This window comes from Psammomys obesus, unplaced genomic scaffold, assembly GCF_907164565.1.
Source record: "Psammomys obesus unplaced genomic scaffold, mPsaObe1.curated_primary_1811, whole genome shotgun sequence".
Classification (NCBI taxonomy): domain Eukaryota; kingdom Metazoa; phylum Chordata; class Mammalia; order Rodentia; family Muridae; genus Psammomys; species Psammomys obesus.
The window spans coordinates 1344711-1360213 of NW_026585895.1; the positions used below are offsets into that span (position 1 = coordinate 1344711).

Sequence of the window (15503 nt, forward strand, 5' to 3'; positions counted from 1 at the left end):
GTGAATTCTTCCAGCCAGCCCCCTGTGAATTCTTCCAGCCAGCCCCCTGTGACTTCTTCCAGCCAGCCCCCTGTGACTTCTTCCAGCCAGTCCCCAGTGGACCCTTCCAGCCAGACCTCCACAGCCACAGATCCTCCCACCCAGGCTCCCACTGAACCCTCCTGCCCAGAGCCACTTGCGCAGTGCTCTGACTCAGACAGAGACTCCTCAGAGGCCACACTGGCAGAGGCTTTGACAGATTTCTCTGTGAAGCTCTACCATGCCTTCTCATCTACCAAGAAGGCTGAGACCAACATGGCGTTCTCCCCATTCAGCATCGCCAGCCTCCTCACGCAGCTCCTTCTTGGTAAGGCTCTGACTTCTTCCCAGGCTGTAAATGGGAGCCTTCCACAGGGATCAGCAACCACCAACACTTTCTGCAAAGCTATGTCTCTGGAAAGTAGCGGTAACGTGGGCTACATGATGGGGATGGTAGGTCTTCATTCGTGAACATTGCTTCGTTTAACAATGATGTAAGTAGGTACTGTTGCTTATATTTTTGGTTGTGAGCCCAGATTTAACAGCAGAGCTATCTCTCCATCCTGTGCTATTGCTTATAAACCCCCTATGGACTCATTAACAATATATGAAATAAGGTCCCAGTTACCAGCCCGTGGTTCAAAGCAATGTGATGAGGGAAATGAAGTCACCGGAGATAGACCTAAGGTAGAGTCGTGGTAATGCACTTTCTAGCTATGCTGTCACAAGTGGTTCACTTAGCCCCTCCTGAGAGTGAATTCTCACCAGGTAAGCAGAGATGGTGAGATCTCCCTCTAAAAGCCAAGAGTCACAGAACGTGTTGCCTTGACTCCCTAGAAGGTAAAACAAACAAACAAACAAACAAACAAAAAAACCTCTGCCTCCATTAGAGTGATTCATTTGCGAAAGGCAAGAACAAATTGCCACAGGCAGGAGAGAGAAAGAGAGAGAGAGAGAGAGAGAGAGAGAGAGAGAGAGAGAGAGAGGACACTCCTCATACCCCAACAAGGAAAGTTCCAGAAATGCATCTAGAAACTGCACATATAAGATCCTTTTTCCTGACATCCAGCTGTGGCTGGGAGCACCCGACTCTCCGAGTATGACACCAGGCTGTCCTCAAACATCCTCAGTCTCCTGGGGGCCGGGGGGGCTCTTTCTAGTCAGTTGATTTCAATTAACTTTAGTTCAAGTCCTGCATTCATCTCTCACTTATTAGCTTTGAAGCCTTAAATACATTAATTAATAACATAATCTCTAAAATGTCAGGGTCCTCCTCTACATAATAGGAAAGGGAGTATTCTGTATAGAAGGCTTAGTGACAATTTAGTAAGATACAGTAGGAGAGGTGTTAGAATACCTGGACCAGGAGAAATGCTCTTGACAAAATTTAGCTATTATGGTAGAAAAACATATACAGTAAGTGCTTAATAAGGAAAAACATCTACCCTCTTTTACAGTAGTGATCAAGTGCTTCTGCTTATAGGATAACCCTTTGTACATCCAAACATTTAAATCAGAATGAATGCGGAACAGCGGTTAGAAATGTGTGGGAATGTTTGAAGCCTTGGTAAAGTCCAGTGGGATGACTCAGGACTGTCCCACCTTCTTTCTGATGTGTGGACTGTCTTCCAGAACACAGATCAGATACTCTGAAACCGAAACATGACAGGAAACACTCTCCATTCCAGCCAGTCCTCAGCCCTAGTCCCAGATAGTGAGTCTCCGATCCCTCCTCCGAGAACCCGCATCTCTCTGTCCTCTGTTGCAGGGGCTGGAGAGACCACCAAGAGCAGCTTGGAGAGCATCCTGTCCTACCCCAAGGATTTTGCCTGTGTCCACCAGGCTCTGAAGGACTTTTCATCCAAAGGTGTCACCTCTGTGTCTCAGATCTTCCACAGCCCAGGTGAGCATCCAGACAGTAAGCTATGGAGGATTCTGGAAAAGAAAGCCTGGGAAAGAGGATGGAGGGCCTGGACTAGGAATGAGTAAGAGCAGATGGAGGCCTCAGCAAGTTTCAGGTAGCTCCAAGAGCTGGGCAGTCCTTCCCGAGAGTCATTTGCATTTGTCCATTGTTTATAATAAGAAAGGTCTATGCATGCCTTAGGGCTAGAGGTTAGAGGATAGAAGCATAAAGTGAACAAAAGTTGCTAAGTTTTAGGTCAAGGGAGTCTTAAGACTCATCTTTTGTACTTTCGTGTTACATGAGTTTGTTATTGTTTACGTGTTTATGTTAGGTAGAAAATACCAGCAAATAGTAAATAATAATAATAAACTTTACAAATAATTTAATGCAGTTGGGTTTTTTGTTTCTGTTTTTGTTTGTTTGTTTTCTGTGTAACCTTGGTTGTCCTGGACTCGCTTTTTAGACCAGGCTGGCCTCAAACTCACAGAGATCCCCCTGCCTGTGCCTCCCTGAGTGCTGGGATTACAGGTGTGCACCACCGTGCCCAGCTTAGGCAGTTGTTTTCAAACTTGGTTCCACAGAGCTGGCCACCGGCAGAGGTGCTGAGCAGGTGATGGGGAAGGGGCATCAGGATGGCTGGCGGAGGTGGGGCACCCTTCCTATGAGAGGGAGGTGGTCCGCTTCAGTGCTGGCCTCTAACTCACAGAGCCTGTTTATGACTTGGAAAATACAGCTCTGTTGCTCTCAGAGGTTTAAAATCACAGATTTAGTCTAATCCCTCTCTTCTCGGTTTTTCTTTCTCTGGTTGGTTTTGGTTTTTTGGAATAGGGTCTTGCTGTGTTGCCAAGACTGGCTTCAAACTCAGATTCTCCTCCAGCCTCAGCCTCCTAAATTCTGGAGTTATGTACTTCTACCTGGCTTAATCCTTAGTCCCAGTTTCACTCTCGCCTTCTTCCTTTGTGAGAAACCATGTTCTCCTGTCTTTCCTGTCTTCTTTGTTGTCTTTGTGATTAAGAGCAGGGCTGAGCTACACTGTCAGCCCTCTTCCTCTGTTTCCCTAGTGACGGAGATCGCTTTCTTTATAGCCTCCACTTCTTTTTCCTTTTGGTTTTTTGAGACAAGGTCTCCCTATGTAGCTCTGGCTGTCCTAGAACTCATTATATAGACCAGGCTGGGTTCATATTTATAGAAATCGGCCTGCCTCTGTCTCCTGTATAATAGGATTGAAAGCATAGCCTCATTTTTTGGCAATCCTTTGGTCTAGGTTGCTGAGACTATAGACCTGTGCTGTCATGCTTGGCCTTTTTTCCCCCCCTTACTATAAAAGCCATATTTGTTGTAAAAAAACAAACAAACAAACAAAAAAAAAACTGAGAAAATACAAGAAAAGAAAAAAGGGAAGGAGACTGCCTAAATTTCAAACCCCCTTCCATCCTCTCTCTCTTTCTCTCTCTGTAGTCCTGGCTAGCCTTTACTCCCTATGTAAACAATGTCCGCCATGATGTCACAGAGGTATCATGTCTCTACCTCCCAAGTTTTCCCACATCTGGCATTAAAATAAATCTGAAAAAAACATATGGCACAGAGGCCTCAAAAATGCTTCCTTACTAACTGACAACCAGCAGGTCCTTTGTTCTGCTGAGTTAATGGGCAATTCCACCGCATTCAACATTCCCCTCCGCTCACATCCAGAGTTCTGCTGAGGTTCTGCCTTTTAGGCTGTGTGAGGTTTCAATCTATTTTGATCAAATTTGTCTTTGATCAAATACGTTGATCTATCCAGTCCAGTAAAACAGTCTACTTTTTCAAGCACTCAAATTTTCTCCAGTGGACTTGGGCTGTGAGAATAAAAGTCAAGAAGTCTTGTCATGGACTTCCCCTGAGGCCTGGGAACAGGTCTATTCCTGCTGAATAAGGAAAGAACAAGTGTAGGGAAAGTCAAACGCAGGCTGAATCGGGAAGGCTGTCCAGTAGGCACTAGTCAGCAGCAAGCAGAAGCTGCAGGGTGCCTAGGAGTTTTGCTCTTCTTAGTTCATGACTTGTTTTCTTGAGCCTGGTTTACATATCTATAATAGAGGAGCAGGTTGGTCCCTGCACCAGGATTCTGTCTGCATTGGAGTGAGCAAGAACCATGGAAACCTGGATAATGTGATGGTCTTTAATCCCTTCACTCAGGAGGCACAGGCAAGCAGATCTTTGTGAGTTCTAGGCCAATCTGGCCTACATGAGTTCTAGATCAGCCAGAACTACATAATGTAGCCATCTCAAAAAAAAAAAAAAAAAGCAAAACCAAAACTCATGGCAGGTGTGCTCTTTGAAGGGAGGGGTGGAGTTGTTCAGAGGACCCATCCTTCCCTCTCTTGTCCTGCCCCTCAGACTTGGCCATAAGAGACGCCTTTGTGAATGCCTCTCAGAGTCTGTATGGCAGCAGCCCCAGAGCCCTGGGTCTGGATAGAGATGCTAACTTAGAGCTCATCAACACCTGGGTGGCTGAGAACACCCACCACAAAATCAGCAAGCTGCTGGACACCCTGCCCTCCGACACCCGCCTCATCCTGCTCAACGCTGTCTACTTGAGTGGTAAGGACAGCCCTCCTGTACCCACCTGTCTACACGGGTGGGTACCGTGACTGACCTAGCTCTGCCTCCTACCCTGTCCTCACATTACCAGGCTGAGAGCACCATGCCATGTTCCCATGTGCCTGTCCTACCCAATCCAACAGAACCTTTAACACCGTTTTGTCCCCACCTGAATCAGTCTTCCTTTCTCCCTTCAGCCAAGTGGAAGAAAACATTTGATAAAAAAAAAACGATGGAATCTTTTCTCTACAAGAACTCTGTGATTAAGGTGCCCATGCTGAGCAGCAAAAAGTACCCCATGGCCCATTTCAACGACCAGACCCTGAAGGCCAAGGTAAGCTCTTGGCTTACTCCGACCCTGCTTCAGACATACCGGAGGGTCCCAACTTCCTTTCTCCTTATCATTGTGGAGGACCTGCTTGCAAACTTCCATCTGTTAGTCCCTCCCTCTCCTCGCCTTCTCCTCTCTCTAATTTTGGCCGAGGCAAGGAATTTTAGGCTGGAAGACATGAGTCTAGACACGACTCTAAAGCTTCTTCATTCATCTCTACTGCATCAACTGGCAAAAAAAAAAAAAAAAAAAAAAAAAAGAAAGTGAGTCGTGTTTCCATTCTGTGCGTCTCTCTCAGCAGCCACCACTCCAGGTAGCCGCCAAGTGGTCTGTGTGTGCGTGCGTGTGCATACGCACACTTGTAGATGGATAGCTGTGTGTGTGCAGATATGCGGTAAGTGTGTGTATATGCAGGGGTTAAGTTACTGGATGATCCACCTGTCTCTCCTCCCAAGTGCTGGCATTAAAGGTGTGTGCCATTAGGCCTGGCTGAATTAAGTTCTTTTGTGGAAATTGGACAGTATAATTCTAGTGGGTCAGGAGAGAGACAGGACAGAATAGGTGGCTCACACATTTAATCCTGGCAGCTGGGAGGCAGAGCAGATGGGTACATAATAGAGAGCTATATAATGGAAAGATCCTGTCTTAAAATTTAAAAAGGAAGAAGAAAAATACGGAGCCCAAAGATTCTAACTTTGGGCTCCGTAACTTTCCCTTGTCCAGTGCCTACATGTTCCTCCCTTGCTAGAACTGCAAGACTCCGGTCTGTAGGGCGGGGGTCAATGCCTCACCACTGTGCATCAGGAAAACATCTTCCTGGCACAGCCAGCTTTGTTTCTACCTTGGGAGATCTCCGGGTCCCTTTCTGCTTAGGTGTGTGTATCTCTGTGTCTCAGTGGGAGGGATTTTTTGAGCCAGAATCTCATATCCTTTCTAAGAAAAAAAGAAAGGGGGAAGGCACTAGGGAGAGAGGAAAGAAGGAAAGGAAGAAGAAAGAAACCAAACCCCTCCTTTGTTATTCATTGCTAGTCAGGGTTTGATCCAAAGCTTGTGCTCACTCCTTGGGCTCTCCCCAGGGCCAGCGTGCTTCAGGAGACTGACTGACATGGCCACTTGATGGCACAGCGTGTGCCTGCTGCTTCCTGAAACAGTATTCACTAAGAGACAGGCTCGGGGCACAGGAAACGGGAGAACAGGAATGGGCTTGGGCAGGAGGAGCTGATGAGCTGTGCCTCATGCTCTGTAGGTGGGACTGCTGCAGCTCTCTCACAACCTGAGCTTTGTGCTCATGGTGCCCCAGAGCCCGAAGTACCAGCTTGACAGCATGGAGGAGGCCCTCAGCCCCACTGTCTTCAAGGCCATCATGAAGAAGCTGGAGCTGTCCAAGTTCCAGTCCACTTACCTGATGATGCCTCGTGTCAAAGTGAAGAGCAGCCAAGACATGCTGTCAGTCATGGAGAAGCTAGGTGAGCGCTGGCTGCTGGGGACGGGGAAACGGTGATGCTGGAACGTGGCTGTCATTCTAAGCTATGAGAGTTAAAGGGACAGGGGTTTTATCCCAGGAGGCCAGAGAAAGCTGAAACTCAGAAACCTTATGTGACTTGCCCAAAGTGTGCACGACTTCCCTTTGAAGCAGTTGGAGTCAAGCAGGAACAGCAGCGCAGAGCTCCGGCTCTCTGGGATGTTTCTGCCGTGTGGCTCACTGGAACTGGTGACCCACAAGGCCTGGGACATTCACACCCCCAGCCGCATTCGCTGGCACACCGCCTCACAGGATACACTCAAATCCGTCTAGATCTGAGCGCCTAGGAGCTCTGAGTTCTCAGGAGACTTTAGAAGCACCATTTTCTTCTTTTCCCATTGATTGGGAGATTTAATATATTTTTTAACTTTTTATTGATTCTTCGTGACTATCACATCATGCACCCCAATCCCACTCATCTGCCCATCCTTCCATATCTCCCTCCAGCCTGTCACCTCCCCCAAATGAAAACAAATGAACGTCTCACTGTGGATGCTGCAGTGTGTCATGCTTGTGTCACACAGAGTACTCTCTTGCCCAAACAGCTCTATTTGCTTTGCCATAAGTCACTGCAGTAATTGCCCTGAGTCATTGGTGTGGTTCGAGGCCTCCGGCTTCTGCTGCGCTGTCAGTGCTGGGTCCTCACTGGACTCCTCTCAGATACCCTGTTGCTGCCCTGTGTCATGAGATCCCGCAGCTTTCTTTCTGAAGGACCAGCCCCTTCATTTGCTCCAGCAGCTCATAGATGGGGTAATGTTGAGGTGGGCCTACTCCAGGCCTGAGTCTGGCCTGCCTGGTGCCTGAGTTGCTCAGCCCTGTAGCTCTGCCTCACTCACACCATCAGGGCTGGCTCACCTGCTCTCACAGAAACACCATTTTCTTACCTTTGACTTCATCTCTTGCTAGATCTGTACACTCATCTCCTGTCCTGACACTTGACCACCTGATATATAATCTGATTTTCTAGATAAAAGACCAAATAATGGACTAGAAGATGCACCTAGTGCTCCTACTTCTGTGGAATTGCAAGGGCTTTAGGAACAGGGATCAAAAACCAAGTATTAGGGGGAGCAGCCTTGCCAGGCCACAGAGGAGGACAATGCATCCAGTCCTGATGAGACCTGATAGGCTAGGGTCAGAGGGAAGAGGAGGACCTCCCCTATCAATGGACTTGAAGAGCAGCATGGAGGGGATGAGGGAGGGTGGGTGGGATTGGGAGGTGATGAAGGAGGGAGCTACAGCGGGGGTACAATGTGAACAAACTATAATTTATAAAAATATAAATAATTTTTTAAACTGGAAAAAAAAAAACCAAACAAACAAATATTAAGCCGATTGGTGATGGCACACGCCTTTAGACCCAGCACTCAGAGGCAGAGGCAGAGGCAGGCAGATCTCTGTGAGTTAGAGGCCAGCCTGGTCTTCAGGGAGAGTTCCAGGACAGCCAGGCTACACAGAGAAATTCTGTCTCTGAAAGAAGTAAAAGAAAGGGGGAAAAAGAAAAACAAATCCCAAACCAAAAAGTAAAACAAAACATGCTCCCAGTGCCTCTGCTGCTAAGGAAGTGCTAGCATTATAGACACAGAGACTAGTTTATAGTTATCACTTCACAGAATTTTACCCTCATGTGATCTCATTTTATAGCGTATTATCTATCTCTACTTTTCAAAGTCCTTAAAGACAAGGAAGTATGGTGTCATTTTTTCAGGGGAGAGTAGCTGGTGGGCAGAGAGCAGGCCTCTTGCCTCTTGAGAGTGGTGGCTGGGCCTGCTGACACGGCTCCCACTGGCCAGACCAGAAGCCATGATATACTGAATCTGAGGAGGAAGAGACTGTGGGAATCTGAGACTAACCCAGGAAACTAAGAGCAGAGTCTCCATCCACCTGGAGCTTCCTGCTGGTGTCTGATCTCATCTCATTCTTCTGTTGTCTCCTGCCTCCCCAGATTTCTTTGACTTCACTTACGATCTCAACCTGTGCGGGCTGACCGAGGACCCAGATCTTCAGGTGTCTACCATGAAGCACCAGACGCTACTGGAGCTGACAGAGACAGGCGTGGAGGCGGCTGGAGTCTCCTCCATCTCTGTGGCCCGAAACTTAGTCATCTTTGAGGTGCAGCAACCTTTCCTCTTCGTGCTCTGGGACCAGCAACACAAGTTCCCAGTCTTCATGGGCCGCATATACGACCCCAGGGCCTGAGACAGGCAGGAGACCTGTAAGGCCGGCCAGCCAAGCTTCAGCTCACCACGTTACCGCCTGCCCTAGCCACTTCCAGCCTTGGGGCCTGGCAGAGGGACTGTTTCCATCCTCCAACCCCAATGGCAACTCTCTAAACATTTTTCAGCTTTTATGGTTCAAGCTTGCCAGACTCTACAAATAAAACTTGCAGACATTTTCTTCTCTTACTTGTCTCTGGGTACGAGTTACCTCAGTATCAGAAAACAAGACTTAGCATGCTTCCTGCATCAGCTACTCACTGCTGTGTAAAAAGCCACTCTAAACACAGTGGCTTAAAAACATCGATGCTTATCATTTCATCCGTGTCTCAGGACTGGCCAGTGGTCTTGCTCCTCTGACTAGCTGACCTTCCCTGGCATGTGAATGCATCTTCCATAGTTAGCAGGTTGCTTGGGGATGACTGGTCTTTGGTGGTTGTCTTAGTTAGGGTTTTACTGCTGTGAAGAGACACCGTGGCCACGGCAACTCTTATAAAGGAAGACATTTCACTGGGGCTGGCTCAGAGCTTCAGAGGTTGAGTCCATTATCGTCATGGTGGGAACATGGCAGCGTGCAGGCGGACATGGTGCGGAGGCGATGAGGGTTCTACATCTCCATCCTCAGGCAGCAGGAAAGAGCTTTGTGCCACTAGCCTGGCCTGAAGCATCTGAGACCTCAAAGCCCACCCCTGCGGTGACACGCTTTCTCCAACAAGGCCACACCTCCCAATGCTACCCCTATGGGCCAAGCGTTCAGACACACGAGCCAAAGCGGCCATTCCTCTCCACACCACCACAAGGGTCTTGGCACTCTTCTATATGTCCCTATGTCCTGCCACCAGGATGACCTGTATTCTAACACAGCCTCTTTCTCTCATGTCTGCTTATATCAAGTTCACCATTTCCCATCAACAATTGGCATGGTAAAATCAGGACATAGAGTGCAAAGCCACCACAAAGTTAGAGGATAGACAGCCATTAATTGAAGACCACAAATGCCATTGACCTGGCACAATCCTTACCCAGAGAGAGAGCTCAGTGGTTAAAATTCCTTGCTGTCCTTCCAGTGGGCCTGGATTCGGTTCCCAGCATTCACAGCAACTCATGGCTCTTTGCAGTTTCAGTTCCAGGACATCTGACACCTTCCCCCTCCGTAAGGACTCTAGGTATACACACAGTGTGCGCACCTACGCTGACATGCCAAACATGAGCAATGACTGTGAAGATGTGCCAAGCAATGACTGTGAAGATGTGCCAACAAGCACCTAGACTTTCTCCCTAGGCAGATAAGGCATTGCCAACACCTTAGCCCAACCAATGGTGTACACTCACCCCAAAAGCCTTCGTTCCCCCAATTAAACAAGCTGCTCGATGGAGCCTGCCTCCTGGGAAGTCTGTTTCTCGTCCTCTGAGGTCCCCATCGGCCCCAGAAGTTCCTACTTCACTTTTTCTCTCAGGCAATCATGCTCTCAGCAATCATGCCATTGAGGAGGGGGAGTGAAGTGGGGATGACAGTCCATGAGCATCATGATAGGGATCCACAAGTATGAGGGAAGAAGGGAGGGAGGAAGGAAGAGAGAGAGAGAGAGAGAGAGAGAGAGAGAGAGAGAACACTGGCTTCGAATAGCACTGGCTTTTTAAACTTCAAAGCCGAGACCCAGTGATATTCCTCTTCCAACAAGGCCACACCTCCCAATCCTTCCCAAACAGTCCTACCAATTGGGGACTAATTATTCAAACATAAAAGCCTAGGGGGCTATTCTCAACTAAACCATCACAGTAGCCAATAGATTTATTCCTGAAAGTTGGAACTTCGGTTCCTATAATTGTTTGACTTGTGCATGCTCTGCTGAGGTCAAAGCATTCCTAATGGGAGAAGAGATGACATGGAGCAATAATCATTGCTTATTCTTTTTCTTGTTATTTTCCTGTGATGGCTCTGCTCTGATCCTCAGACTTCCCTTCAGTTTCTCGCTCCTCATGCAGGCTAGGCAAAACCAAACAAAGCCTCAGAATTTGGGCCAAATCTTCCTCATAATTTGTCTTCCAGTCAAGACCAAGAATCAAACAAGAGTCACCCCAACTGCATGGAAAGATCCCCACTTCAGCTTTATTGTCCAAGAGCTGTCTGCATGCCCTTCTTCTGTACTAATGTGGACTGTGTGAAGAGATTTGACTTTGCACATTGGGACATGATGGTGAGGAATCACCCAGCCAACTGGTCCATGTGATCTCACTTTCATAGAGCCTAGTCTGTGTGTGTGTGTGTGTGTGTGTGTGTGTGTGTGTCTGTGTGTGTGTCTGTGTGTGTGTGTGTGTGTGTGTGTGTGTGTGTGTCTTTCTGTCTGTCTCTCTCTCTTCAAGTTTTCTCTGTGTAGCTCTGGCTGTTCTGGAATCACTTTGTAGACCAGGATAGACTCGAAATCAGAAATCTGCCTTCCTCTCCCTCCCAAGTGCTAGGATTAAATGCATCTCTCACCACCACCCCACACAGCTACAAGGCCTTTTGGATGTGAAGCTTGGAAGAAACACAACATCACTCTTGCTTAATTACATTGGTCAGTTAGTCAATAGACGAGCTCAAATTCAAGGAATAAGGACAGAATCTCTACCTCTTAAAGACAAGACTCTAAAAGTTACTCTGCAGAGTTTGGATGTAAGAACACATGAATCACTCTGGCCATATTTCCAATTGCCTAACAGGTTGTCCTTATTTGTAGAGACTTTTAGTAACTCTGCTTAGCAAGCTGTTGCTCTGAGCTTTTCCTTAGGAAAACCAAGGAGCTGGCTCAGCAGCTGAAACAAGCCTGATGACCTAAGTTCAAGTCCCAGACTCCACGGTAGGAGAGAACTGTCAAAAATTTTTCCATGGCCTATACCACACATACACACATATATACACACACATACATCACACACACATACACCAGACACACACACAACACACATACACCAATCACACCCCCCACCAATAATGATAATAACAGTAGTAATAACAATAACATTTTTTGAAAGAACCAAGGAGAAATCTGGGCTTGGTCACTTGTCTGTAATAACAGTACTAAAGAGGTTGAATTTGGAGAATTGTTGAGAATTTAATGCCTACCCAGTAAGCTCTAGGCCAACCAAGGCTACAAGGCTCTAGGACCCTGTCTTGAAAACAACACAAAACAGTCCTCAGGAAGCAGAGGCAGGTGGATCTCTGTGACTTAAAGACCAGCCTGATCTGCAGACGGGTATTCCAGAAGTGTTGGGGCTACATGAAGACACCTTATCTAAAAAACTAAAATCAAATAAACTAATCAATTAATTTAAAAATATTTTGTCTAGATCATAATGCTAGGAACAAATTTATCACATGCAGCTGTAGGATGATTACATTTTTTTTTTCTTTTGCAGACTTTGCGGCAGCCTTAATGCCAGTTCCTACAGCACACGTGTCTCTTGAAAAAGACAGACACAGACTCCTAGAATCTCTACCCTGAAGCCCTACCCCAGGGAGACAGGGTCTTATAAGTCAGCAAACCTAGCTCTGGTGATCCTGCTCCTGTCCCCAACCTCACTTGTGTGTAATTCTAATAAGGATCAGTGGATTATGGTTCCTGTACAATTAGCATTTCTGCCACATGATGCCGCTATTGAAGCTTTGTCTTGAATAGCTTCGTGGACCTTGCTCTTGAAGTTTTGTTGGTCCAGACTCATTTCCTTCTTAATATGAAATTCAGAAATTTGCATACAGTTTTTGCATGGAGCCATGACAATCTTCTCCACGTAGTTCTGTTGTTTTTGTTTTAATGTGTGTGGGTGTTTTGCCTGCATTCATGTATGTCTGTGCAGCACGTGCATGCCTGATGCCCACAGAGGTCAAAAGAGGGTGTTAAGTTGAAGAACCAGCTTGCCTCTATCTTAGGCTTAAAAACATCTTATAGTAAAGATAAACTATGTTCATTCCCGTTTAGGACTAAACCTCTGTTTTTAAGGCTTGGGCTGTGCACCGCCTGTAATCTTAACTAAAAATGGTTCTGGACTGCCTGCTTCGGGAATGGCGATCATGCCTTTGAGTCAAAAAGTTACTAGCCATCTTACAACCCTATCTTTGCTTCCGAGGGGTTGTTCTGGACACCTTGTTATGGCTGCCCATTGTTATGACCACCCTGCAGTCATGTCTGTGTTTCAGGAGGTCTTTATGACTAATTTGCTGTTCTTATGTTCTGCTCCTGTAACCTCATCTATTTTGCCTGCCAAATCCCCCATTTGGAAACCCCTGCCCCTAAACTGTGAAAACCTTGTCTTCCCCATATCCAATGCTGACCTCTCAAACTCTGCCTTATGGGGAAGCAGCTCATGTACATGAATAAAAAAGCTTGTTTTAATTAATTGCTTGCTTAAATTAATTTGGCCATGATGATTCTGCTTGGTGATCTTATCCTCTCATCTTTGGGACTAACAGGATCCCCTAGAACTGGAGTCTTAGAAGGTGTGTGACGCCCTTCGGGTGCTGGGAATGAAGCCTGTCCTCTGGAAGAGCAGTCAGTGCTCTTCACCAGGAAGCCATCTCTCCAGCTGCTAATGTGATGTCTCCACATGTGCTGCTGAAACCAACAGCAATCCTGATTTTTGTTTGTGTTTGTTTTTTTGTTTTGTGTTTTTGAGACAGGGTTTCTTTGTGTAGCCTTGGCTGTCCTGGACTGGTTTTATAGACCAGGCTGGTTCTGCCTCCCTGAGTGCTGAGATTATAGGCAAGCACCACTAAGCCCAGCTGGTAATCCAGAACCTTAAGTTGCCCAAAGTGGATTTAAACTTTGACCAGGACAAAAGTGTGGCTCAGTAACAGAGTGCATGTCTAGAGCACAGAAGCCAGAATTCTGTCCCAGACAATGACAGTTTTCACCGTGCAGCTTCAATGACAATTCCTTCAGGTTCTGGGAGACCCTGGAAGGCTGCAGGCTTCCATGTCAGAACCATGCTGGTGTCCACCGATGTTTAGGGTTGGACCTAGCACAAAGTACGCCCAGTGTTAATTAATGTTAGGAGCAGCTTATGCCGCCATCTTAGGGTGTGTCAGCGAAGACCAGCCTGGGGATACAATGGACCAATGTGGAAGATGTACCCTTGGTGTGGATGAGAGCTATCCAGCTGGCTGCAGGCCCAGGTGAAGCAAAATGACCCTCTCCTGAGAGGGGCTGGAGAGACAAGTCAGTGGTTAAGGGCACTGACTGCTCTGGCAGAGGACCTGGGTTTGATTCCCAGTGTGCACATGGTGCCGCACAGTGCCTTAAAGTCCAGGGTCGGGGGATCTGATGCCCTCTTCTGGATGCTGTGGGCACATGGCGTGCACACACACACACACACACACACACACACACACACACAGGGGAAATGAGGTAATATAGCTCAGAGGGCAGAAAGCCCCTACTACCAAACCTGAGCACCTGCATTCAATCCTCAGACCCACAAAAGGGCAGGAGAAAGCCAACACCTGCAAGTTGTCTCTGACTTCCACACGCACGTCATGGCACATATGTGCCTGTGCAGATGCACGCTAAGTGAATAAGTAAAGTAATAATTTAAAAAAATCCACACATAAATATAAAATAGAAAGTTTTATAAATTTAAGGTAAAAAAAAAAAAAAAAGAATTTGTTTGCTCTGTTTTCCTGGGGCTGGGACTATTGTTGGGCATTGGAGCGCTAGATTTTCTGGCTTTTAGAGTCCAGTACTTCCAGCAGCAGGGCCCAGTTCTTAGACCTTTGGCCTCTGAGGGTTACACCACAAGCTCCCTCGGTTCTGAGACCTTTGGACCTGGACAGTGCTGTGTCTCCGGTTTCCCTGACTGTCCAGTTTACTAAAGGCCTGTCGTGGACCTTTTCAGCCCCGTAGTCCTGGGAGCCCACCCCCTAGTAAGTGACCTCTTAGCATGGGTTGGTAGCATATTCCTGATTCCAGTCCTTGGGAGGTGAAGGCAAGATCATGAGTTCAAGGATAGCCTCAGCTAGATAGCAAGTTTTAGGACACTCTGGACCCTGTCTCAAAAAAAAAAAAAAAAAAAAAACAACCAACCAACCAATCAACCAACCAGAAAAACAAAAACAACAAAACTAAACAAATGAAAACAAAGGCCTGGACCAGGTGTGGTGGGCAGAGGCCTTTCATCCAGCCCCCAGGAAAGAAAGGCAGAGGCAGGCAGAGTTCTGTGAGTTCAAAGCCACCTTAGTTTCACACAGCAAGTTCCAGGCTAGCCAAGGCAACAGACATCATGTCTCAAAAGACCAAAACAAAACAAGCCAAACCAAACAAACAAAAAATCCTATTGATCCTATTGATTTTTCTCTCTCTCCTCCCTTCTCGTCTTCTTTCTCCTGGTACTGGGAATCATACCTAGAGCCAAACACATGCTAGGCAGGTTCTGTGCCTCTTGGGCTACAACCCTGGCTGTAGAAAGTCTAAAACCGGCTTGTGGCCTTTCACTTAAAGGAGGACCACACTTTACGAAAAGAGCATGTTGCTAAGACATTGGATAACTTAAAACTTTGATGATTTGACGCTATAATTTCCAGAATGGTAACTGGAAGAGGCATGGAACAAACCTTCCGCCATTGTTGAATACTTACTATTTCATTCTGTTTTTTATTTATTAAACACTAAACTTGCTAGTAGTTTATACAGTGGGCACTGTTAAATTGACACCTTGGCATGGTAGCTTCAGCCAGGCTTTTTGTTATTATTTTTAGATTGTGTGGTGTGTGTGTGTGTGTGTGTGTGTGTGTGTGTGTGTGTGTGTGTGTGTGGTGTGTCTACCAACCAGAGCGGGCCTTGTTTGTGAGATGTGTACTGTGGGTGCTGGCTTCTGAACTCGGGTTCTCTTATAGAGCAGTAAGCTCGTTTAACTGCCGAGCCACCTCTCTGACCCTGTTTGGGCTTTTTCATAGGCTTT

At 46.9% G+C, this 15503-nt stretch overlaps 1 protein-coding gene across 1 annotated transcript in view; it reads left to right on the forward strand.

The window, feature by feature from the left end:
* Serping1 (serpin family G member 1) overlaps positions 1-8759 on the forward strand; it is a 10790-nt gene extending 2031 nt beyond the window's left edge. The window contains exons 3-8 of the mRNA XM_055600116.1: positions 1-346; positions 1787-1921; positions 4298-4501; positions 4699-4835; positions 6079-6298; positions 8300-8759. The exon at positions 1-346 is cut by the window's left edge and continues 306 nt beyond it. Of these exons, the coding sequence (XP_055456091.1) occupies positions 1-346; positions 1787-1921; positions 4298-4501; positions 4699-4835; positions 6079-6298; positions 8300-8553 (1296 nt within the window). The 3' untranslated portion in view covers positions 8554-8759. The remainder of the gene's footprint in view (positions 347-1786; positions 1922-4297; positions 4502-4698; positions 4836-6078; positions 6299-8299) is intronic.
* Positions 8760-15503: the final 6744 nt, after the last annotated feature.